Source organism: Hemiscyllium ocellatum, chromosome 5 (assembly GCF_020745735.1).
Source record: "Hemiscyllium ocellatum isolate sHemOce1 chromosome 5, sHemOce1.pat.X.cur, whole genome shotgun sequence".
Taxonomy (NCBI): Eukaryota; Metazoa; Chordata; class Chondrichthyes; order Orectolobiformes; family Hemiscylliidae; genus Hemiscyllium; species Hemiscyllium ocellatum.
Window position 1 is genome coordinate 60786805 of NC_083405.1, and position 26662 is coordinate 60813466.

The 26662-nt window shown below is 39.8% G+C and overlaps 1 protein-coding gene across 1 annotated transcript in view; it reads right to left on the reverse strand.

Moving 5' to 3' along the window:
- Positions 1 to 485: 485 nt before the first annotated feature.
- The window catches only part of poc1bl (POC1 centriolar protein homolog B (Chlamydomonas), like), a 36147-nt gene continuing 9970 nt past the window's right edge, over positions 486 to 26662 (reverse strand). The window contains exons 3-11 of the mRNA XM_060825465.1: positions 22497 to 22666; positions 16743 to 16932; positions 16036 to 16221; positions 14696 to 14813; positions 10561 to 10737; positions 9214 to 9345; positions 8370 to 8480; positions 6679 to 6831; positions 486 to 1233 (exon numbers count right to left, since the gene is read on the reverse strand). Coding sequence (XP_060681448.1) covers positions 1105 to 1233; positions 6679 to 6831; positions 8370 to 8480; positions 9214 to 9345; positions 10561 to 10737; positions 14696 to 14813; positions 16036 to 16221; positions 16743 to 16932; positions 22497 to 22666 — 1366 coding nt within the window. The 3' untranslated portion in view covers positions 486 to 1104. The remainder of the gene's footprint in view (positions 1234 to 6678; positions 6832 to 8369; positions 8481 to 9213; positions 9346 to 10560; positions 10738 to 14695; positions 14814 to 16035; positions 16222 to 16742; positions 16933 to 22496; positions 22667 to 26662) is intronic.

Consider the following 26662-nt stretch of genomic DNA (forward strand, 5'->3'; position numbering starts at 1 on the left):
AATTCCATTTTTCATCAAACTTCAGTTACACTCTGCTGCAATGAAGCAGCATTCCAGTACAGACAAGGCAGCCCTGAAGGAGCCCTCTTTTCATAGCCCCTAACTCTGAAACTTCTGTAACTGGATAAAACCAGTTGTCTAATTAACTAGCTTCAGTGCTGTACAGTACCTGTAAATTCTTGTTTTAAAGCTGCACCCAATCAATACAGCAATCTTTAGTTACTTGTTAAATTGAAGGACAGACTAGACTTTAGATTGAAATTAGCCCCTAAATTAAATAATTCAACATTATATAAATGTATCAATAAAAACTTATTTCATTCTTTAAAACAGGAAGAGAAAATGCTCAAAATACTCAGCAGGTATGGCAACATCTGTGCAAGAAAACAGATGTGCAGCATCCATGGCATTTTGCTTTGGTATTCAGCACAAAAACAAATTTTTTAAAAAAATAATTTATTTATATATAATTCTAAAAAGACAGTAGTTTATTTCATGCATTTCTTATATCCACACAAGTTTTCCATCCCTTTGTTCCTGCATTGTAAGCGCTTTAACAATCATTTATCCCTTATACAGTTTCTATTTTAAAATAGCATTTGTTTTAAACTGCATTTCACAAGTACAAATTTTACATCTAAAATTTCTCCTCACATTCTGAAACCATGAATTGTTTCATTTTGTCTCGATTGAAGCCTGCAATCTTTTTTCCCTTTTAACAATCTCAGAAAAGTAAACCATGCAAGATTGTACAAATCACAAAGCAACAGGGACCCATTCAAGTCCAAAAAGCAGTTTGATTAGTTTTAGTTATCTGATACAGTGATCAAGGAAGGGCAAAGAAACCAAATATCCAGACAGAGAGCCATGAATAAATCATCATGAACAAAGACCTCATAATGTCTGGCATTCAAAAATGGACAAAAATCTACATTCACTCAAGCTATCCCCTCCATGTTTTCCATCAAGGTTTTAGGCACCATGGTGATACAAATTGCACTTTGCTTCAATGCATTAAATTTTAACTTCACTTAGCATTGATTTCTCTTTGACAATTACTTAAGTCAAAGCATTTCTGTTTACTCTGGAAAATCGTGAATAGCCCTATTCAAAATGCCAGATTTGATTATTGTCCTGTGAATTGCAAATTCTCATTTCAACATCCATCCGTCCTTCAGCTGTATAATAGGAAGTAATGCACTTGTTCGATTTTGGGTGGAAAATCATTCCGTTCTGTAAATAAACAATGCAGTTATTTCACATAACATACATACAAGTTTCACCATACCAACATTGTTCAGCTTTACCACGGGACATTAAGGCTGGAACTAAACACTTTTCCAGTTCTACCAACATCAATATGAAATTCTGCCAGTTAAGGAGAAGCACAAAGTAAAACTCCATTAGTGTACGTCAAAAATCTGAAGACAAGTAAGGTGTTAATATGTGATATGTATTAATATATCACAAAACATTGTCATTTTCTATGCAGGCCAGGCCACAGGTAGAATATGGATCTTAGAACAAATTCAGAATGATTGAGAGGTGTCCTAATGGAGTTATTGAAAGTGATGCAAGCATTTAATAGGAGGAGAAACCTGTTCCTCTGGTGGGGCAATCCAAAACAGGAGGATTCAATCTTAAAATGAGAGCAACGGTATTCAGAAGGGAAATCAGAAAAATACTTCTTCCCCCACACAAGGTAGTTAAATTAAGACTCCTTACGTAAGGAGTCATTGTTTGATCAACTGAAATTTCCAAAACTACATTTGGGTAATTGAAGCCCCACTTTATTACTACTCTATGATGCTGATATTTTTCTGTAATTTCCCTACAGGTTTGTTCCTCTACAGCTTTTCCACTAGTTGGTGTTCTATAGACTAAACTGAACAAAGTGTTAGGTGAGAAAGGGTGAACCATCTTCCCTCTTTTCAGCCTCTTCAGTTGGTATAACAAAGTTTTTTGAGATTTAAAGAAAGAGCAAATTTATTACCCAAGAAAAATAAAAAGCAGCAAGAACAAGCATATAACCTGCATGCAGTCACTCGGGCACGTACACACTCAAGTACAAATTTGAAAAGGAATAGGGATGAATACAAATGAATGTATAAAGAATATATTTAGTTCAGAATCCTTTGAATGTCCTCAAGAATCAAGATTTCAATCTGAGGCTTAAGGTTGGTTAGTTGGCTTTTTTAGATGCAGTCAGTATTAGTGAATTTTACATATTTCTTTTAAGAGGTCTTAGTCTTCTGATCTTCCTTTCAATCAGTGCTGTCAAACAGGCACTTTTCTTATTGGAGGAAGAGAGATCAGTTGTGCATTCCGAATCCCATTTCTCTTGAGCTGTCAAAAAAGCTTGTCAAAATGTTAACTGTTTGCATGTTCCACGCCTATGAAGGTAGGCAATTACAGATGTTTCAGCTCCAATATGCAAACATTCCCTGATGGTGTAAATCAAATAGGAGATGTTAACCTTCTCATCCTCCTCATGGAGAGTGACTGACCAATTTAATTGTCCTTAGAGAAAATGTTAATTTCAGCTTAGCCTATGTTTGGTCTAATCTGTGTGAGTTTCATGAAACTCGGCCAACGTTTATGGGTCAGGCAATCGATGAAGCCTTTTAACTTCATCTTTCAGGTTTTTTTTTGTAAAAACGGTTTCCATCCATGCAAGTCCTGGTATTAAATGAGCAGACAGAATTCCGAAAACAATATTCTGTAATTTCTATCATCATAAATAATTCAACAGCCTTGTGGAGTTGAATGCTGTACTCGGGTTTTTATATATGTAGCTTAACTGCACTAAGGTTCTTGCTGAAGCTTAGGAAGCTGAAATAGCAACAGCTTGAGAAGATATGATTAATGTATTCAAAATAGTAGAGGGATTAGACTCTGATTATAATGGATAAGCAATTCAAATTAAGTGGAACAGGAAGGTACCACAAAACAATGAAAAACAGCAAGCAATTCTTCTGATGACCTGACCAATACTCCTTTCTCAACCAATAATAAAAAGCCATTGTTTCCAATACTACTTAAATATTTGCATACATAAGTCATTGCACTTCTACCAAGGTGAGGAGAGATATGTGGATAACATACAAAGTAAATGCAAGTTTGTCCTTCCTGTTTCACCTCTACAGCCCCATATTTTTGCACAAGAATTTTGAAAGCTTACATTATGTTTGAATGCCATCCAAAAGTAGGACAAAGATTTTTTCAAAACATAGCAAAACATTCTTGGCCAACTTTCACAAATAGCCTTTCAGATTTGGTGGAATGCCTTAACAGAGAGATGCAGTTCTTCATTCAGCTTCATTTTCATCTTGAAGCAAAGCATCTCAAAGTTTAGGGAAAATGAATGAAACATAGACACAAAATTTTCATTGATCAAATAATCTGGCATTAGTTAAGCCATTTTTTCTGACTCACAAAGCACAATAAACTTCACTGAATCGCTTTGCAAGACAAACTAATATGTGCCACATCTGTATTGTATTTTGAAGTGTGTTCATGTACGAAGTTGCCTTGCAACTCAGCTTCCAGGAATATTACATTATTCAAAGACCTCCTGGATGGAACTATATCTTGAAATTCACAAACTGACTGAAAGAAAATCCCATGATTTGTCTGTATGTCTGGTGATTCCATCCATCTGCAGTCAGCCTCCTCTTCAGATTCCCAAGATTCATGGATGCCAGTCTTAAGTCATATCAATCCGTTTCACATGATATCATAAAATGGCTGAAGGTACTTGATCAACCAAAGCTCTGCACCCTTCCAACATTCTGACTGGTATACTGAAAACAATTTCTTCTCCACAGCTAACCATGCACATTGCCAATGTGTTCCCACATAGTTACAACACCAGTAACTATATTATATTATGAGAAGTAGCCCAAATAGGTTCTGTCTGCAAAAAAAGCAGGACAAACCAATTATAGCAATTAACAATCCATTACTCTACTCTCAATCAACAGCAAGATGAGGAAGATATCACTACCAGTGTTCCCATGTGACTTCCAACTGTGACCATGTGGAAAATTACACAGGTACTTCCCGTACTCAAAATGCAGGACAAGTCAAACCCGGTCGATTACTACCCATCAGAAGTGATGGAAGGTGTCCTAAACAGTGCTACCAAGGATATTCCTAGCAATAATTTTCTAACTGACACTCAGTTTGGGTACCGCCAGGACCACTCAGCTCCTGACCTCATTACAACCTTGGTTCAATTCCAGAGATCATAGAATCACTACTGTGTAGAAACAGGCCATTCGGCCCAACAAGTCCACACCAACCTTGTGCTGAGAGTCATTGCCTTTGATATCAAGGCTACATTTAACCAAGTGTAGTACCAAGGATTTCTAGCAAAGCTAGAATCAATGTGTATCAGCGTGCAAAGTCTCACTGGTTGGAGCCATTACTGGCTCAAAGGAAGGTGGTTGTGGTTGTTGGAGGTCAGTCATTTCAGCTACAGGACATCTCTGCAGAAGCACCTCAGGGTAGTGTCCTAGGCCCAACCAGCTTCAGCTGCTTCATCAATGGCCGTCCCTCCGTCATAAGATCAGAACTGGGGATGTTAGGTGATGACTGCACAATGTTCAGCACATTCATGACTCCTCATATAATGAAACAGTCAATGTCCAAATGCAAGTGCTGGATAATAACCAGGTTTGGTCTAACAAGTGAGAGTAACATTTGTGCTACACAAGTGACAGATAATGACTGACTATCTAACCATTGCCCCTTTGCAATCAATAGTATCACCAATCACTCAATCCCCATAATGGATATGGATTAATCCCCATAATTAACATCAAGCATACTACCATTGAGCAGAAACTCAACGGGACTAGCCAAATAAGTACTGGCTACAAAAGCATATCAGAGACTAGGAATACTGCAGCAAGTAACTCATCTCCTCACTCCCGAAAGCCTGTATACAATCTATAAGGCACAAGTTAGGAGTGTGATGGAATACTTCCCATTTTCCTGGATAACTGCATCTCCAATAATACATAAGCCTGACACCATCAGGGGAAAGCAGTTTTCTTGAGTGACACCACATCCACAAACATTCAGGCCCTCCAACATTGACTCTCAGTAGCAGCTGAGTGGACGATCTACAAGAGGCACTGCAGAATTTCACCAACAGTCCTTGGAAAGCACCTTCCAAACCCACAGCCACTACCACGTAGAAAGCCAAGGTTAACAGATACATGGGATCATCACCAGGTAGAAGATTCCATTTTCCACCAGTCAGCACTCACGTGAAAACATATCACCATTTCTTCAGTATCACTGGGTTAAAACCCTGTAATGACTTTGTGAGTGTAACTACACCAAATGGACTCCAGAAATTAAAGAAGGCAGTTCATCACAACTCCAGAACAGCATGTCAGTGCCACAATTGGTGACCAGACACCTATCACCAGGTATGGAACCTCACTTAACTGCACATGTGCACAGCTTACATGATCACCATCTTTCAAAGGCAACTAGGGATGGGCTGTAAATGCTGGCCCAACATCCTGTGGCTGAACATAGCTGCAGGAGCATCTCAGAGCAGTGTGTGGGGTATAACCATCTTCATCAATGACTTATCTTCCATTGTAAGGTTCAAAGCTGAAGTGTCTTTCAATAATTGCACAGAATATTCAGTACTGTTTGCAATTTTTTTCGATAATAAAGCAGTCTGCCAACTAGGAACAAGAACTAAGAAACATCCCAGGCTTCTGAGATGTCACCAACCAGCCCAAATGGCAAGCAATATCTATCTTTAAGAACAGAAGAGAGCTTGACCTGTACCATTAACATTTAATAGCTTTACTATCGTTAGATTCACCAACATCTGAGGGATTCCCATTGACCAGAACTTTAACTGGATCAGCCATGTTAAACAAGCAGGTTAGAAGCTGAGAAATCTGGGACGAGTAATTCCTTTTTCAACCATATTCGAGATGCAACTCAGGAGTGTATTAGAATACTCACCATTTGCCTGAACGAGGGCAGCTTCAACAACACTATAGAAGCTGAATACCATCAAGGACAACACAACCCATTTGACTGGCATCCATCGACCACCTTAAATATTCATTCACCCCACTTGCGCAAGGTGGCAGAAATATGTACCAACTAGAAGATCCACAACAGCAATAGCAAAATAGTTAGACCTCCTCTGGAGTACCTTCCAAACCTGCGACCACCAACACCTAGAAGAACAGGGACTACAACTGTAGAGGAACACCACTGACCTAAAGCACCCAAGTCCCATAGGATCTGAAGTTGGAACAATATCACCATATCAAACTTCTGGACCTTTCTCCCTAACAGCACTGTAAATACAACTAGACCTGGACTGCAGGAGTTCACAAAAGTCATTTCCCACAAGCTACTCAGAAGCAATAAACGCTGGCCTTGTCAGCAAATCTCACAATCCATGAACAAATAAATTAAAATTTAGAATATAATTGTGTTGTCTCCTACATATGTGCACATGTGCAGAAATTTGCTCTCTTTCAATCAAACTGGCTGTGGGGGCCATAAAGAACAAAAAATACAACCAATAAGAGTGACATATAGAGATACATAGATTAGAGAAATATTACAGAAATGGGCACATGATTTTCCTCTCGACTTGTTTTATTTTATAGTCATGTTTCAGTTACGTACCTGTTTAAATTCCCATGTAATAGACTCTAGTACAGGGGAGCCGTCTAATGGGCAGTATTTCATTCCAATGGAATTCTGTCCATCATTCACTTCTGCACACAGTTCAGTCACAGAATTAAATCGAATTTCCCCTTTAGATGTATATTCAAAATACTGTTTTTAAATAAGAAAATGTTATGTATCAAATGTCTTCTGAAAGTAATAAAATCAATTGCTTTAGTAAAATAACACTCACCAGAAATCCTTTATATAAATCAGTAGAATTATTAAAAATGTAATACTGAAATTGCAATATCTGACCAAGGCTCTTAACATTTAGACTTAACTTTGGTTTACGGTGGTTAATGATATCTATCATCCTGTAGTGAATAGTATCACCATGTAAAACATACATGACTATTTCACAACGCTCAATTAATCTCCATTAACTTTGTTGGAACGTGGCACATTTGAAGATCCCAGTCAAATTTCCAATGTGCACGTTCAAAAAGGAGCTTGAAAAGATTCTGAAACACTTCCTTAAAGCAGCCAACTTCACACTTGAAAGATAGCTACTAAAGGATACTTTCCTGTCACATGAATCTAAAAGTTAGTTTGAAGTTCTCCCTCTTTCATACTTGACAGATAGGATTAATTAATGATCTGAGGGAAGGTGCTCATAACTAACAGCAACCACAATGTGACTAAATTTTACGTACATCAAGGGGGACCATTATGGAGGGCATGAAAGCAGAGTGAATGGCAAATTAGGTTAAAAGGAAAATCCAGTAAATTTAGGATATATATCAGAACACGTCATATTCCAGCAAATAAGAAATTCCAGCAGTGATTAGATAGGTTAATGTATAGTAATACTTGGATTCCAGTGGTTATTAATTTCATCGGTGGGTCTTTGGGAAGCCATCAACTAGCTGACATTGCATGAGCTAATCTCACCAATAGAAATCTTACCCACTCAAACTTTAGTTGTTGAGTGATTTTCAGGTAATATTTTAGCTCAACATGATGGTAAAACACACCATGTAAATAGCAATGTACAATTATTCAAGGTTATCAAAGAAAATGCTGCATTTTGTCTTTAGGATCAGTGGAAGAATTAATCCAGCTTAATCAATTTGAAACTCCAGCTTAACCCATGAATCACTGAGTCCCAAATATTGTCTTTGATCTCACTGCCCCAAAATTGCAGAAAAGTATATACTGTACTGAGTGCTTTCATGATTGAACATTGCTACTCTATTCAAAACTCTACACAGTAACAGTTAAATTCGATCAATATGCTCAATGGAATGCTTTCCCTGCAGGCAATCTAGCCAACTGTAGCTGCAAAGGACATCTCAGCAAAAGTAATTGATATTGGTTCATGGTGCAAAGTAGCAAAGTATTTTTATTGATCATGCCTCTTAAAAACATATGATTACAGCTCATCAATTTATCAATACTCCTTCATTTCTCCCAAAGTACTACCAAATCACATCTTTACTGAAGTGGCATCACGTCCCCTGTTACTGCCACTATTATCTCAAATTAAAACTGCAACATTTACTTTTATTTTACATCCTATGTTTGCCTGTACTGTGGATCACCGTTATTTTAAAAGGCCACAAAACTAAACAATTTAAAATATACGCGACATAGTTTGCTCTACCAAATGAAACTGAAAAAATGTCCCAAAAAACTAGAGCACTCACCTGATTACCTCCCTGACCATGGCAACCAAACAAAGATAACTGTGCTCCAACAGGACTATGTTCTGGTGCATTGTAATCCAGACATTCAGAAGGAATTCCAACACTACGAATCTGGAAAAAATAGTATTAAAAACAATACAGTAAAAGAAATGTTAGATCCATTCACAGATTTGATTGTAAGTGAATGGTAACAATCCAGTGATACAGCATAGTAAATATTAAAAGGTTTAAATCAGATGTCCTTTCAACAATCTAAAACTAAAGCTGGTGCAGCATTGACATTCTACAATGATGCAATGCTTTGTAACAGAGGTGGGAGTTGGAGAACTTTGGGATGGTGAGGATATAGATTGAAAGTTCAATGTAGGAATCAAACAGGACACCATGTTGTAAACAGTTTGGTTCAGACTGAGAAGTTAAGGAGTTGCTCGAAATAAAGAATACTGAAGAGTGCAGGGAAAGAACAAGTAAGTAAGTCTGTCAGTGAAGTATGTGAATGAGTGAGGTACGCAAGTGAGTATGTACATCACTCAAATTGTTTCCAAGTTACAGGCAATTTTAAGTTTTATGCTCTTCATCAAGTTCCTGATATTTTTAAAACTAAAACTCCTCCTTTTACAGCAAGACAGGTTGAGTCAGCTCATCATGCTTGCATTAGATCGGTGAGTGAGCTGTGCTCAGTCCCATTCCCAGCCTTTTTATGGATCACTTAAAACTTTTGTTCCCAAGAAGTAGAAACTGTCCTTCAGCTGAGAAAGTTAATTTTCTCTTCAAATAATACAGTAGCTGTGTTTTTGGAGTGGGGTGGGGGGATTGTGAGGGGACAGAGAGAGAATCTGCTTACTGCTCCATGCCAATCAGGACGATCCTCAGGTACATGCAATTCGGGGTATATGTTCTCCAAATACCAGCTGAAATTGTTGCACTGTAAACGATCTCGGAGTAGCTTTCTTTCAGAAATATCTCCATACTTTTCCTGGAAGAAAGGAAACCCGTTATAGTGAGCCATTCATAATCTCAGCCTGATTGTTTACTTCTGCTTCACTCAGCATTCAAACACTCAGAGGTTACACCCAGGGATAAATGATGAAGGAGTCTGGAATGTTGGGTGATAAAGTTGTACTTAGTGGTATGTCTGCCAGATTAGAAAGCATTTTTAAATTTTGGTGGAGCAATGAGAACTTTACAATCTGAAATAACCTCAAAGTTTTCGAACCTGATCCAAATCATTCCCTCGTTACTGCCACTATGATTGTGACGATGTATGATTCTTTAACTTGTTCAACCAGTTCAAAGTATTAAGGGTGCAACACTGTGGCTAGATGCAGATATTGTCCAAATTTGTCCTGTAAGCATGAGGCTCCTCAGATATCCTGCTGTGCAACCCCACAATAAATCAAGAACTAATTCAGTGTCACATTCCTGGTTGCATCGCACATAGATTAGGCAAAGGTATAATTGTCATAGTCTTACCAGACCATAGGGCTGTTCTCTCACTCAGACACACAACACCTCAGACAAAGTGAGAGGTTGAGAAGTATAGTCCTTTATGGTAACCTTATCTGATGCAGGAATTGAACCCACACTATTGGCACCACCCTGCACAGCAAACCTGATGTCAACTGAGCTAAATGGACAAGTTATCAATTCAACAGCAGTTCAGTTGAATGGTGCCAACTTTAGAACAAAATTACTGAACATGGAAATATTACCAATCAGCAAAAAATAAACACAATTAATTCTAATCTGCCTTCATCATCCTGTTCTTTACAGCGGCCATGAAGGATTGAACTGGAAAGAACTACTTCCTTCCATTAGTCGGTCAATCATGATTGTAATTTTCAAAGTATTTTCAATGTCATGATTTCAGTAACTTAAGAAACCTTCCTAAATACATCCTCATAAAACTATATAAGATCTGACATTCAACTTTACTGTTTTAAAGCAAAGATAATTTTATCTGCTTCAATATAATAGAACCTTCATTATTCACCTACGATTAACAGGTATAATGTATTGGAACAAAATCTCAATCTTAATTGTTAATTTGACTCATTTTTCTGGGTGAATGAACAGACATTGTTTTTGTTATCTATATTCCACTTGCCTCTGTTCCTATGTCTGTGAAGGCAGATAAAGCAGATTCCATTGTAAGTTAAAGATGCAAAACACAAACCTCACTGCCCAGTACCTTTTTAGCTGGAGGATTCCGGTAATAGAAGTGTACTTTGTATTCATCCATCCACACCTCAGCTGCTCGCACAGTGTTCTGGAGGAAATTTGGCCGTGCATAAGGGGCACGCTTTGGAAAAACGTGGCCTACATGTGAACAGGGATCAATTTCCAACGTGCCTCTACATTGCCATATCTTTTGAAGTAATTTCAAAACAAATTAACACAAGAGAATTCCACCACAAAATACTACTACAACAGCTTCGAATACAGTCATACAGTTATATAGCATAAAAGGAGGCATTATCAGCACATCAAATCTTTTTATTAACAGATAATTATACATCAACTTTAACACATAAAAGCATCCCAAGGCTTGCCACAGAGGTCTAATCAGAGAAAAGAAAACAATCAATGGGTGGTGGGGAAGAAGAAAAATATTACAGGGTTAGGGAAGAAGGGTTTGGGAAGAAGACCTGGTTAAATGAAGGTACAGCTACCAATTGAAACATAATGCAGAGGCTGCGAACAAGACTGGGTCAAAAAAGAGAAAATTTGATAAGGTGTGGGTTCTGTAGGTTTGCCATCTCTGTGTGGACTTCAAATCACTCATCATCATCAGAAATATGTCCCAAGACATAACTAAGAGCGACACCAGTAAATCAGTGATATTTTGACACCAAAAATATGTTTTCATGTATCGGTGAACAACATCAGAAGGAAGGGCCCAAAGATAGATATTTGGCAAACTCCAAGAGTAAAACAGCCACCTTCCCTTTTCGGTACTGGGAGGGGTGTAGTGACAGTGCCACTGGACTAGTAATGCAGAACCCCAAGTCAATGTTCTACTGACATGGGTTTGAATCCCACCATGCCAGCTGATGAGGTACGTATTCAATAAAAAGAGAAAATAAAAAGCTGGCCGAAGGGTGACAAGGAAATCTGCCATCCTTACAGGTCTGGCCTACACGTAACTCCAAACTTCATAACAATGTGACTGATTCTTAACTGCCTTCTGGGCAATTAGGGATGAGTGATAAATGCTGGCCTAGCCAGCTACACACTTATTCCATAAAGGAATAATTTTTAAAAAAAGAAAATTCATTCCAGGTGATTGTCTGCCTATGGTAAGACAGGTAAGAACCACAACTTTGAAGATGAAGGAGAGGCTTTGGAGAAGGACAGAGCAGCCAATTATTATGCAAATTGCAGACAGATGCAGATGGATGAGGTAGTTATCACAATCACAGTCTTCAGGGGGGATTGTTTCTGTAATGTGGATAGCTGGAGATCTGATTGGAGTTGGGGAAAGTATATGCACAGATTTGGCATGTCACAACACGTTCAAGGAGAGGGAAGAGAGGTTGGAAATAAGTGTCAATTTGCAGGTACAGTACAGGGAAGAGTAGGTTTACTTTCAGCAGGATGGGAATAGAAGATTTGAGGGAGATGTGTCAGTCCCAGAGGAGACAACATAAGGGAAACTGAGTAGTTAAGAGATTTGGTTGTTATTTGGACAGAACAGGAATTGGGTCTGATGGGAAGTTGAAAAGGGTCTTGCAGAAAATGGAATGGAATCTAAAGAAAACGAAGTTCAGGGCTAGGGCAGCTAAGAATATTTGGGCAAGTTTGTCCTTAAGGGTAAGTGGAAGGTATTGTAGCAGCATGAGAAGCTAACCGGATTATTTTCAGCTTTCTAATGAAAAAAGCCATAAGCTCCTCACACTCACTGCCAGTGGTGAGATGGAAGAGATTGTTGGATTGTAAATGCGAAGTTGAATTGTAGGAAAAACAGAAATTGACAGAGTTCTGCAAATAATTTTAATAACAACATTCCAAAGGAATTGTGTACGTACTTAGATTTGATTCCCTACAGTATGAAAACAGGCCCTTCGGCCCAACAAGTCCACACTGACCCTCCGAAGTGCAACCCACCCAGATCCATTCCCCTACATTTACCCCTGAGTAATGCATCTAACACCACGGGCAATTTAGCATGGCCAATTCACCTAACCTGTATATCTTTGGACTATGGGAGGAAGCCAGAGCACCTGGAGGAAACCCACAAACACAGGGAGAATGTGCAAACTCCACACAGACAGTCGCCCAAAGCAGGATTCAAATCTGAGTCCCTGGCGCTGTGAGGCAGCAGTGATAACCACTGAGCCATCGTGCCACAGAGACCTGAAAATGTTGGTCATTGTCACATTATATACACATTGGTACCATTACATTGATGAAGACATGGCAGACTTGGAAAATGAAAAAAATCGCAAGGGTGTAGGGAACAAATGGATAGCCATTACAAAAGAACCACACAAGCCTGATGCTTGCAATCTGTGATAACATCAGTAAAAGTTATGATTTTATTCCTGGATGAAGTTTGAACAGTATGTTTGGGAGACAGAAGGTGAATACAAAAGAAGTTACCATAGCCAGAGGGGTAACAAGGGGTAACAAGGTCACATGAGATGACAATCTTCAGGGGATGTTGACATATACATACATGGAAACTTTTACCCAGAAGGACAGAGTTAGGAGGGCTGAGGGCAGTTAAATACAGCAGAAAGAGAACAAGAATGGAGGAGTGAGTCAAAATCAGCAAGGAGGGAAGTTGTTCAGTGCACAGGATGAGAAAGTGTTCCAGAAATAACAGTCAGCATGACAGTTTGAGTATTCATACCCTACTGCCACGAGTTCATCAATACCATAATACCAATGTGTATATAATGTGACAATGACCAAAACGTTCAGGTCTCCGCGCCATTGGAGATTGGATATGCTTTGGGAGATGAACAGCCGTATCCTGCAGAAGTCCGAAAGTTTAAAAAAAATCACACAACACCAGGTTATAACGATTTTTAATGTAGTGATTTTTAACTTTGTACATCCCAGTCCAACACCGGCATCTCCAGATTATGACTGTAGAAGTCCAGATGTGTGGACCAGTGGAAAGTGCTTGTGAAACTGTGAAGCACCCAGGACCATCTGACTGGAGTGCCATCTGGCAACTTGGGAGAGAGATCAGTGGTAAGAGATCAGTGATACTCATGTGGATAATTACCCAGGCAATGTTTGACAGATGAAAACCTGATTGAAAACTTGGATAACTCCACATTACCCCAATCAACACCACCCACACCCCACTACAAATCAACCATACCCTCCCCCAATTCAATAATCCTGCCCAGCCTAGCTGAGCCCAATCAGCAAACACCCACAATCCAATCTCTCTGACAACCCAACTACCAAATTCACCCAACATGCCTCAAAAGGTTGGCCCTGCCAATTCACCAGGTAGACTGCAACAGCTGGTGTCATAAAAGGCTGGTGTCTCTTACACCCCCTGTTACCCCACTCCAATCTTGGCAGATACTGCACTATGCATTTCTTTGATATCTAGGACAGACAATCCCAAAATAAAGTGCACAGTGGCAACAGCTGGAAGAATCATCATTTGCTGTAGCAACATTGTGCATACCCAAAATAAGCTTATGGATGGGAAATGTTTTATTTGCAAGCCAATGTACTTTTAAAGGAAGATGTGGAGGGCAGTAGTGGATAGAGGAGAGGGCTGGAAAGCAGGATTGGCAAGGTTACCTTCCAGCAGGATCACAGGTCAGGAAAAGCAAGGATGAGATAATTAAGGTTACAGCTCTCTAGGAGGCAGTGAAAAATGGGTCAGCAGGCTTTCCAACATGACAAAATAGAGGCTAGTGGATTATTTAAAAAGGAAATTATGCAAGAGATAGCAGCTTTACAGTTAAAAAGACATAGAGTAGTGTAGAATGAGGTTAGATTACTAGAGTGGGGAGAAAGGGAAGGAGGCAGGTGTTGAAAGCAGTAAAGGGACAAAAGGGAGAGGAAAGGAAAAGGGGTTCAGGTGCAGAATGGCAACCAAAGATTCATAAATAGACTCACAGAAAGCAAGCTACATGGGCATCAAGGTTACTCATTAATTTGAGATAGTAGCTATGGTGAATGGAGTGATCAGGATAGATAGAAAATTGCTGAGACTAGTCCCAGCAAACAAATAGGTTGCTTCTCATAATGAGGCAACGATAGCCATGTCAATTCATCTGACAGGAAATGCTGAGAAAAGCAACTGTGGAGCTGTGTTCTCAAATAAATACAATGGCACGCACAACACTTACCCTGAAGGATAACTCTAGATTCTCTCCTCCCCATACTTCCATCCCTGTGTCATAGGTGCCCAGGTATTCAAAATACTTCTTACTGACAGCAAACAGCCCCCCTGCCATTGTAGGTGATCTGATAAGAGATGCATTTTTTTCAATTGTGCATATTTAGCTTTGTTAAAAAAAAAGTCAAGAAGAATACAGCAATTGAATTGATTATATTTGTTTTAATAGGATACAGAACTCAGGACATACCTATAATTCAGCAAATAACTTTACTGTTTAGTTGTGATAGGAGACCAAGAATCTTTGGTCCAGTGTGGAACTACTTATTATTAACTAATTCAGAAACTGGGCCATCAAAATTTGTTTCTGTTACATTGGACTGGAGAGAAGAGAATGGACAACTCAGCCAGCAGTCCTGTTCCCACACTTTGTCATCATAGTGGAAAGAACAAAACTCAAGCTCAAATGTAATGAAAACAGAAAATGCTGCAAATATTCAGTATGTCAATCAATATTATCAGGGAAAGAAAGGATTAACTGGTCATTGAACCAAAAAGGAGACAGTGAGGACTGCAGCGGCTGGAAATCCTGAAGAAGGGTTTATGCTAGAAACGTCGACTCTTCTGCTCCTAGGATGCTGTTTGACCTGCTGTGCTTTTCCAGTGCCATACATTTTTACATTGAACCAGAAAGGTTAGTTTTATTTCTCTCTATACAGATGTCATCAAATCTGTGAGTACTTTGGTATTTTCTATTTTTGTTTCAGACTTATAATATTTTGTTTTCCTCAGACTCAGCTGTGATGCCATGGCTAACTAAGCCTGGTAACATTCCCATTCTCATCTCACCCAATAGCAGCAGGTTGAATAATGCCCAAATATCCAGAAAAGAAAGGACGATAAAAACTAACAGTACAGCAATAGGATACATAGTTATTCTAAAACAATTTACAGCATAGATCTTGTACCCAAAAACAATTTAGAAAAGGGATGCTTATTTCTTGCTTATGGCTTTCAATTATTAGTTGCCACTAACATACTTCACAAAATGTGTTACAGCTTCTGCACATTCTGTCCTTGCAGGAGTCTGATCACAAAAACATTTCATTTATGACCCAGTCCACATGTAATATATCATACCTGTTATTTATTGTCTTCAATTTAAACTAATTTTAATTATAGATTAACGTGCTAAATAAAAGTACCAAATGCGTGACATTGTGTTGCATTTTTAAGAATTAGATTAATGTATTTCAAATGTTTCAACCTCCTTTCTAAATGATTTTTTTTTAAAAAGAGTAGCTCTGCACTGAATATATTCTATTCAGATTGTGAGCAAAATATACTTACCTAATTGGGTCTACTCTCGAGTTCCTTCGTTTTCTTTCACCATCGGGGACAACATGCCACTGAAATGTAAGACGCCAGTCAAATCCACCAATCATCGGCTCCCCTGTCTGCATGTAGAATGCAAAAGTGTTCCAATCGATAGTGTCAATAACTGGGCATACAACAGCAGTCTCATTCTCACTAATCCTAAAAATAAAAAGATTTCCATGAACAATACATAAGGGAAAGTATAAATATCCTTGGGTGAGTTGCAGATGGATTTTTCTCAGTTCTGGCCTACTCTACTGTGATGACAGTAGCTGGGAATTGTACAGCGATGGGATTGGAGATATAGTATTGCATATTACAGTCAGTGCACCAGCGGTGAATGAAGTTATCTTTCACAATGCCCAAAGCCAGCAGCATTGCTCGACAGCCAGCATTTTAAAGTGGTAAGGGTGAAGGGTCAAGAGCAAAATATACCTGAGGTGAAGACAACACAATGCTCTAAAGCAATTTGTGGAAATTAGATGAAGTGGGTCCTGGATAACAGGTACTAATGCTAAAAGCACATTATAGCAAAGATATACATAAATTTAAGCTCTTGTGGCACAGTAGGAACATCCCTACCTTTGAGTCAGGACTTTCGCTTTCAAGTCCTACCTGACCATTGGTTTGTAATAGCAACACCTGAACAGTTTGATTAAAATAGCTGGACATAATCTTACCTCGCCAACAATGGCTCCAACCATCCAGGAACACATTCGCAATGACAATCCAGAAATGTAAGTACATCTCCAGTAGAAAAGGTTGCACCAATCAAACGGGCACGGACCAGCCCCTCCCTCTTATTGGTTCGAATGAGACGAACTCGCTGAAGGTTACTGACATACTGCTCCAGTTGAGACTTCAGATAAACTAAAATAATCAACATTTAAATGCATTATCATATACATATTGATTGCTTTCAGGTCAGTGTAGAGCAAAGTATCATGCAACGTAGTAACAGTATAACACGTTTCTAAATACCTGCATTTATTACTAGGGCACTGATGACCAAGAAGTTGCTGTATTGTTACTCAAAATATTGGTAACTTTTGTTCATGTTGGGATATTAGCATTAAATTGTGCAGTTCTTTGTCATAATTACAAGTATTAAAATGTTAAGTAATTTTTACAGAGCTAAATAATTCACAGATATGTTTTATCCAACGTTGGAAGTGAGGCAAGACCAGAATTTATTACCAATTGCTAATTGCCAATAAGCAATATGTGATGAACTACTGCAGTCTGTGTCAAGTGTATCCGATACTGTTGGTATATAGGGATTTCTAGGATTTTGATCCAATGACAATGAAGCAATGTCCAGATTTTTTTAAAGTCGGGATGGTACCTATTGAAGAAGAGAACTTCAAGGCATGTTGATCCAAAACACTGTCTTTTTCAATGGTAAATATCACAAGATTGGGAAGTGCTGTTGAAGAAGCATATGCTGCAATACATCTTTTAAATGGTACACAATGCAGTCATCGCCTAATGGGATAATAGTTTCTCTGGTAAGGCTGGAATTTACTGCTTTAGGATAATTAGTTGGGATTCTCATTCTTGAATCATTACTGTCTATATGGTGTAGGGTTTTATCCCCACTGACAATGAAAGAATGTCAATTTCTTTCAAGTAAGGGTGCTCTGTGGCTGCGAGAGAAAGACAATTGATGGAGTTCCAGGCTTCTGCTGTTCAATGGTGGTGTTGTGATATAGGCAGTGGCAGCAAATCCTGATTGTGATAGGCCCAGAGCCAGGGAGCTCCTGTTTTTCAGTGAAGGGCAGTGGCAGTGGTAGCAGCAGCAGTGCCAGGGGCTCCTGGTTTCAGGGCAAATGAGATCCCAGCATGGGCGCGTGAACAGTGGCAACGCTGGTGTTGGTGGGTCCAGCGCAGATGATGGCGAAGTGCAAGTATCACTGGTGAGCCAGCTCAGTGCTCATGTCGGATGTGGCTGAATGAAGAGAGACTCTCATTCGGCTATATCCTTTTATTCTTAAACTATTAAAAATGGCATCATTTTGTAGCAACAGTCAAAGCTTTTCACTGCATTTTACTGTATTATTCACTGTAAAATACAAGTGACAATAAATCATTCAATTCAATTCAACTGTTCTCCTACGTGGTAAAGATCATGGGTTTGAAGATACTGTCAAAACAATCTCGTTGAGTTGCTGCAGTACACCTTGTAGGTGGCATACACTGGTTGTACTGTGCATCAGTGATGGGAAATGGTTGTTGAAGGTGGTGGACTGAATGCTGATAAAGTGGACTGCTGTACCTTGGGTAAGATCAAGCTTCTCGAATGTTGTTGGAGCTGCATTCATCCAGTCATGTGCAAAGTATTTCACCACACTCTTGATATGTGTCTTGTCGGTTGTAGACAGGACATTTTGATCTGGCTATGCAACCACAGTATTTATATGACAGATCTAGTTCAGCTTCTGCTCAATGGTAACCCCCAGGATGTTGGTGGGGAATTCAGTGGTGGCAATGCCATTGAATGTCAAGTGGAGAAGTTTAGATTGCCTCTCATTTGAGATGGTCATTGATGAAGCAGCTGAAGATGTTGAGCGTAGGACACTAACTTGAGGAAATCCTGAAGTAACGTCCTAATGCCGAGGTGACTGCTACAAATGATAATTATCTCCCGGCTAAGTATTACTCTGAACAGCCAAGCATTTTTCGTGACTCCGGTGACTTTAATTTTTCCTGATGTTTGTTAAATGCTGCCTTGATATCAAAAGCACTCATTATCTTCCCACCTTTGAAATTTAGTTGTTTTGCCCATGTTTGTACTCAGACTGTCCAGGATTCGAGTGGCCCAAGCTGAACCCAAGCTGAGTGACAGTGAGCAGGTTTTAGTTGAGAGCTGCTTGATAACACTATCAATGACACCTTCCATTATTATGTTGATGACTTAGATCAAACTGACAGGACAGATATTTGCTGAATTGTACTTGTCCTATGAAACTTTCCACATCATCAGCTCAATATCATTGTAGCTGCTTTGGATGAGCTTGGCTGGGGGAGTGGCAAGAGGTTGTTTTAATGGTACAAAAGGATACCATTTGGCCCATTAAGTTGGTGATTCTCTGTTGACTAATCAATCAATTGCTCAGTTCCTCAACATGCTTCTATAGCCTTGTTAATATATTTTCCTCAAGTGTCTATCCAGTCACTTTGAAGTCACTAGTAGTTTCTTCTTTCACCAAGCTTGTAGATGCCAAGTTCAAAACCATTAACAATCAATGCACAAAAAAATTCTTCCTCATCCTCTCTACATTTCATTCTCAAATCCATAAACCTGTGTCCACTTTGCCTTATACTTTCAGCTACTAGGAACAGACTGTCTTTGGTTACTTAATATTATAATGCCTGTAAACACTGTTTACATTCAAGTGAAATTCAAACTCCACAGAAGTTAATGAAAAGAACCATGTCTCAAGATTTCACATTTTTAAATATAAAAATATAAAATGAATGCGAAAGCAAGTAGTACTAACATCATAACTGGTCAAGATGAAATGTTGGCCTTTGTCACGAAGGGGTTGGAGTGCTAGAATTCAGAAGTCTTGCTACAGTTGTACATACATACATCTGGTGTGCAGTTTTCTATTTATTCTCTATTTTAAGCAAGATTCACTTGCAATACATGCAGTACATCAAAGGTTCTCTAACTGATCTCTGAGATGTCTGATAATAAGTGGCTAATAAATTGATTGCACATTCTCTGCAGTTTATGAGAGGCCATCTTTTTGAAACATTAATGAGTCTGAAGGGACCAATAAGGCAGAGATTTTTCCACTGATTGTGGATTCTAAAGCAGGGGAGCAAAATGTTTTGGGATAAGAGGCCAATCATTTTGAGCCAAGGAGAAATTCCTTCACTGAAAAGATATTAAATTTTTGGAATTCTCAGAGGGTTGTCAATGCTCCACTGTTTAACACACTTAAAGTGGAGACTCACAGGCTTACTATCTCGGGAAATCAAGGCCTATGTAGCTGTATTGGGAATGGGCAATAAATTTGAGCCATGACTGTATTGAATGATGCAGCAAGCTTGAACTGCCTGACCATTTTCTCCTATTTCTTGTAAGAGCTAAGGATATATAAATCTGATTTCCTTTTTACTTTCATCCCCCAAGAGTTCCCTTATCAAACAAAGGTTTGAAGGATTGTTCACTATTGTTGGTACTAACACCAAACTTTCCCATGGTTACCTTTTATAGCTCAGGACTCAGTTCAAACCCGAATTTCACCTGCAGTCGATGCAATGATTTTGACAGTAACCAAAAGTCATATTTTTCTATTTTCCTGGTCAACAGCTTTTGATAAATACCTAACTTCTGTTTTCTGAACTCAGGGCTTATGTACAATAATTAGCTGCTTTCACATTTGACCTCAAAGACATTCTAACTTCTTCCAGGTGAATGGTCCCTGGCCGATTTTTCTCTCTCTCTGCCTAATTCCAAGAACAACCCTTTTGGTTTTGTGATCCGTGTGCCTAACTTAAAACTGTAACGGGTTAATGGCCCTCTCCTCCAAACAAACATCTCAACATGTGTGGGCGGCACGGAGACACAGTGGTTAGCACTGCTGCCTCACAGCGCCTGAGACCCGGGTTCAATTCCCGACTCAGGCGGCTGACTGTGTGGAGTTTGCACGTTCTCCCCGTGTCAGCGTGGGTTTCCTCCGGGTGCTCCGGTTTCCTCCCACAGTCCAAAGATGTGCGGGTCAGGTGAATTGGCCATGCTAAATTGCCCGTAGTGTTAGGTATGGGGTAAATGTAGGGGTATGGGTGGGTTTCGCTTCGGCGGGTCAGTGTGGACTTGTTGGGCCGAAGGGCCTGTTTCCACACTAAGTCTAATCTAATCTAATCTAAAATATAAATGACGAACAGAAACAGGCTGTTCGGCTCTTGAGTCTGTACTACCATTGAAAACACAATGGACAAAATCTTTATAGGGGCCTGAGTAGCATCAGCCATGGTAAAAATCACTACTTCGACTTCAGAAAGGACTTGGTGCATCTTCTAACTGAGTTTCAGGTGTCAAGGTAAGATGATCAGTAGAGAGCAATGAGTTTTCTGTTAAGGAGGATTATTGCTTGTTAACAATCTTACTAACTGCAGACATTGCCTCTTAGATGCGCGAAACCCACTTCCTAAATATTGTAATTCATGTGCAAGGGCACGCAGATCATTTTAAACTACAGACATCTTTGATCTCATCATTTACAACATGTGCTGCTTTTCCAATCTTGCCATTCCTATTGTAGCACCATCTGTCCTTACCTGCTGCCACTCTTAAGTTGTCTGTCTTTTCTTGTATGCCTCAATTATCATTACCTTAATTGTTCACTAGCTTATCTGCCCAAACTTCTCCTTTAGATTAACCACATCTTCCCTTAGCCTCACCATTTAAGTTAAAAGCCATCTCTATTACCCTTCTATATAACTCACCAGACCACAAGTCCCAACTCCATTCTGGCGAATACAGTCTGAAACTTTGCTTTTTATGTATAATAGCCAGACATCCAGGTTTGCTGGGACAGTTCCAGATTTTCACTAACTCAACAAGAAATGCTGAGATGGGACTGGAGGCTGATAGTCCCTGGACCTGATGAACCGCGAACCTACTGCATGATGTAGCAGGCACTGTGGACAAAATGGCTTAATCTCCTCCCTATTTATGACCTTATGTCTATCTGCCTCTGCACACTCTTTATAACTGTGTCATTACATTTACATTATACTGCCTCTCCCTATCCCTCCGACAAGAGTATCTCCCCTCATATGTGGGTATTTTAAGCTCCATGTGCCAATTGTCTGTCCATTCTCACATACAGTCCCAGAAACAGTGTTGCAAACGGACTACCTCTAGGCCCAGCATTTTGTTGGTTTCCTCAAGAAATGTGTTTAACAATGATTACCTCTTTCTCTCATATATTTCCCAGACAAAGATTATACATTTTCCATCTTTCAATCTGCTGCTGGAAATGAAAATTCCCTTAGACAATTGTTAAGTTTGCAATGAATTGTTTCACCACACTGCAGACTGCAACATTTGGTCCTTCCATATAGATTAGAATTAATCTATTTTCAGTTGTTTCTGTCGCTCACTTGTAAATTTGTCTCCATACACTCTTAATAAGGGAGATACCTCAATGAAGAGAGATCTCCAGATCCTTGCTATACCAGAATATTGTAGGCTAATTTGAAAAGGCTAGGGTGAGCAGTAATACTCTGAGTGCTCTTTCCTTTTGTGGGAAAGAGATACATCAGTGCTTCAGACCCATTCAGCATCTTTGGGATTAAATATCTCCAATCCCCGATAGTCCCAAAAAGAGACCAGGCATATACTCCCTCAAACGACACATGAAACATGATCTGAAAATATTGCAACAGCATAAATACATTCAACATAATTACTTCCTTACTTCGATCACTATAGTCATCAACGAGAATGAGTTCTTTAAGGAGAACAGCAGGAGATGTTTCCAACACACTGTGAATTGTACGGAGAAGTGTAGACCAGGCCTCATTATAAAACGCAATAACGACAGAAGTGGTAGGAAGATTCCGATAATTGAACTTCCTTGCCCTACATCTGAAATGAAGCAGAATTTCAATAGGATCAAGAATACCCCAATAATTTAACACAAAATACCTTTAAAACAAAGCTCACAAGAACAGCTAGGAGGTTGTGCATGCACGAATTTAGTTTTGATTTGCGCAGTCCAAATTAAAGAGTTACTGCACTGCAATACACCAGCTGCCAGAATTCTCCAAGTTTTCAAATGATAAATAATAAAAATAACACAGAATAAAAAAAACACAGGAAATTCAATCATCAACCTCACGCTTAACAACTGTGCAAAAAAATTGCTTTAGTGTCACAGGTGAAGAAGGGAACAAGGAATTAAATAACAAGAAAACACGCGGCTACTGTAGCAAATTTGTCAACACACTGCAACACAAAACACAGTAAAAACAGGTTCGGGACATGCATTCCACTCTTAGTCTCAAATATATAATGAAGTGGTGACACTCAACCACATGGAGGAGGATAAGTAAAGAAAACTAAAAGAGGCCATTACATCAGATGCCTTGGATTGCTCATAAGTGCGTCCGATCAAACCATTACCGAGCAACACCCCCAAATCAAAGTTGTTAACTTGCCTGCTTGCTGAGAGAAAAGTGAGTGGCATAAGGGAATGAGAAAGAAATATTTTTTTCAAACTTTACACAAAAGAAAAGTATGCAGTTGAGGCTCTACTGGATGAAAAATCATCATATTTACTTGCAAATACTATCTGTTTGACAATGTGCTTCTGAATCGTAAACTATTTAATAGTTACATTCCTTAATACTGATTTGAAGGCTCTGGCTCAATGGCTATATTACATTCAATGTCTTTAGATTATTGAATTGTAACCTCGGATAGATCCACTTGTCACAGAAAAAAGATGTTCTATCTACTCTCTAGGGCGGCACGGTGGCACAGCGGTTAGCACAGCTGCCTCACAGTACCAGAATCCCAACCTCGGGCAACTTGTCTGTGTTGGGTTTGCACATTCTCACTGTGTCTGCATGGGTTTCCTCCGGGTGCTCTGGTTTCCTCCCACAATCCAAAGATGTGCAGGTCAGTTGAACTAGCCATGCTAAATTGCCCATAGTGTTAGGTGCATTAGTCAGAAGGAAATGGGTCAGGGTGGGTTACTCTTCGGAGGGTCGGTGTGGACTGGTTGGGCCGAATGGCCTGATTCCACACTGTAGGGGATCTAATCTAAAATTCAGTGATTCTTAGAATAAATTCTAGAACAAAAGTATGTTGCAAGATTTTTGACAAGATCACACATGATAGACTGGTCAGAAAATTAAGTGAGATTAGAAGGATGAGTGGAATCTGATTGAACATTACATAATACTAAGGGGAAAAAGTGAGGACTGCAGATGCTGGAGATCAGAGCTGAAAATGTGTTGCTGGAAAAGCGCAGCAGGTCAGGCAGCATCCAAGGAGCAGGAGAGTCGACGTTTCGGGCAAGAGCAAGAGCCCTTCTTCAAGAATGAGGAGAGTGTGCCAAGCAGGCTAAGATAAAAGGTAGGGGGGAGGGACTTGGGGGAGGGGCGTTGGAAATGCGATAGGTGGAAGGAGGTTAAGGTGAGGGTGATAGGCCGGAGTGGGGGTGGGGGCGGAGAGGTCAGGAAGAAGATTGCAGGTTAGGCAGGTGGTGCTGAGTTTGAGGGTTGGGACTGAGACAAGGTGGGGGAGAGGGGAAATGTGGAAACTGGAGAAATCTGAGGCCTGGATCTAATTCCAAGAGGCCTGGATACAGTGGACATGGAGAGGTGTTCCCACTTATTGGAGAGACTAGGACCTGAGGGCACCTCAGGGTGAAGGGTCAACCCTTTAGAACTGAGATGAGGAGGAATTACTTCTAACAGAGCGTGGTTAATCTGTGGAACTCACTCAGGCTCTGTAGCCCCAGTCATAGGGTCCTAACTAGCCCCACTTGTGTGTGTTTGGCCATGACCCCCAAACCTTTCCTATTCATGTACCTGTCTAAACCTATGCCACCTAGTTCTGGACTCCCCCACCCAGAGACAAATAATTCCCTTACCAATGAGGAACCTAAGAGTTATCGGGAGAAAGCAATAGAATGGGAAATAAAAGACAAATCTGCCACAATTGAATGGTGGATCTGACTTGATGGGCTGACTGGCCTATGCTGTTCTGATACCTTATGGTCTTAAATCCAAAGGAGTAGGCTGTTGAATCCAAAACATACTCGAGTTGGAGGGGTTGAGCAAAGAGAGAGGCTGAATAGGCTGTGGCTGTGGCTGTTTTCTCTGGACCATCAGAGGCTGAGGGATGACCTTATAGAGGTTTAGAAAATCATGAAGGGCATGGATAGGATAAATGGACAAAGACTTCTCCCAGGGGCAGGGGAGTCCAGAACTAGATGGCATAGGTTTAGGGTGAGAGATGAAAGATATAAAAGGGACAGAAGGGGCAACTTTTTCACACAGAAGGTGATATGTGTATGGAATGAGCTGCTAGAGAAAGTGGTGGAGGCTGGTGCAATGACAACATTAAAAAGACATTTGGATGGTTACATGAATAGGAAGGGTTTAGAGGGATATGGGCCAAGTGCTGGCAAATGGAACTAGATTAGTTTAGGATATCTGGCCAGCATGGACAAGTTCGACTGAAATGTCTACTTCCGTGCTGTACATCTCTATGACTCTAAGTGAACAGTAATGTTTAACCATTGCTCTTGCAAAACAAGGCTCTTTCCGGTGGGGTTCCACAGGGCCTAGTACTTGGCACATGGCTTATCCCAAAATTCTAAACTTAAATGCAGGTAGCGCACTTGATACGTTTGCAGATCAAGGAGCCTTTGCTCAACTATATAAAAATGCTAAACAAAAACAGAAATTGTTGTAGAAACTTAGTAAGTCTGGCAGCATCAGTGTAGAGAAAGCAAAGTTAACCTTTCTAGTCCAGCGACCCTTCTTCAGAACTGATAGTATCTAGGAAAAGGCAGTATATGCTAAAGATGGAGGGCAGATAAAAGAAGGAAGGAGAGAGTGAGGGAATTGGCAGAGAAGGAGAAGAGCGAATGACAGTTAGACAGACAAAGGAGTGGATGACAGCATGTCAGGGAGAAATAAAATCTAAAAGCTGATATTGGGGACCATAAGTAGGTGAAAATTAGGTTGGTTGCACTGAAAGCAACCCAAGTGATGACATGGCCAGTGTAGTGAGGGAGGGGGGGAGGGCATAAAGGACATTGATGTTTAGGTTCTAAAATCATTGAACTCAATATTGAGTACCACTTCAATACACCACTGTCTTCCCTGGCCAGTATTTCTGCTCCAACAAGACACTTCACTGGAAGAACAGCTTCTCATGTTCTGCTTGGGAACCCTGTAGCCTTTAAACCATTGAGTTCGATCATCAGTTCTGAAGAAGGGTCATTGGACTTGAAATGTTAACTCTGTCTTCTCTCCATAGATGCTGCCAGACCTGCTGAGTTTCTTTAGCAATTTCTGTATTCACTTCAGATTTCCAGTATCCACAGTTCGTTGTTAGTGTAGCCAAAGAATAGCAAACAGTTCCGATCAGTTCAGGACAGGAAGGTTCTGACTTCACAAGAAAGCGGAAAGAGGAAATTTATAAATTTAAGCCAAATTTTTTAGCTAAGAGTAATGGTTGGATGACCAGTGTTGTTTCTAGAAGAGGTGGAAGGAAGATATAATAGAGGGGAATAAAATTAAGAGGAGCAATACAAAGTGGATAGGTAAACCCTATTTCCGAAGCAGGCATCAATTTCAAGTAATTGGTAGAAAGACAAATGGGGAGATAGGAGAAATATTTTCACTGAAAGTGAGGGGAGAATCTGAAACTTATTGTCCAACTCAGAATGGTGGAGACAGATCCCCAAATTACACTTTTAAAATAAGCTTCTTTACCACCTATATAGTTGTGTACCATAAGATAGAATAAGCTTGGTAAACTCCTCAAACAAAAAGACAAGACAGGCAAACAGCCTCCCTCCGTGTCCTAACTTTGTTCCCCTGCAACTGAACTCTTTCGCAT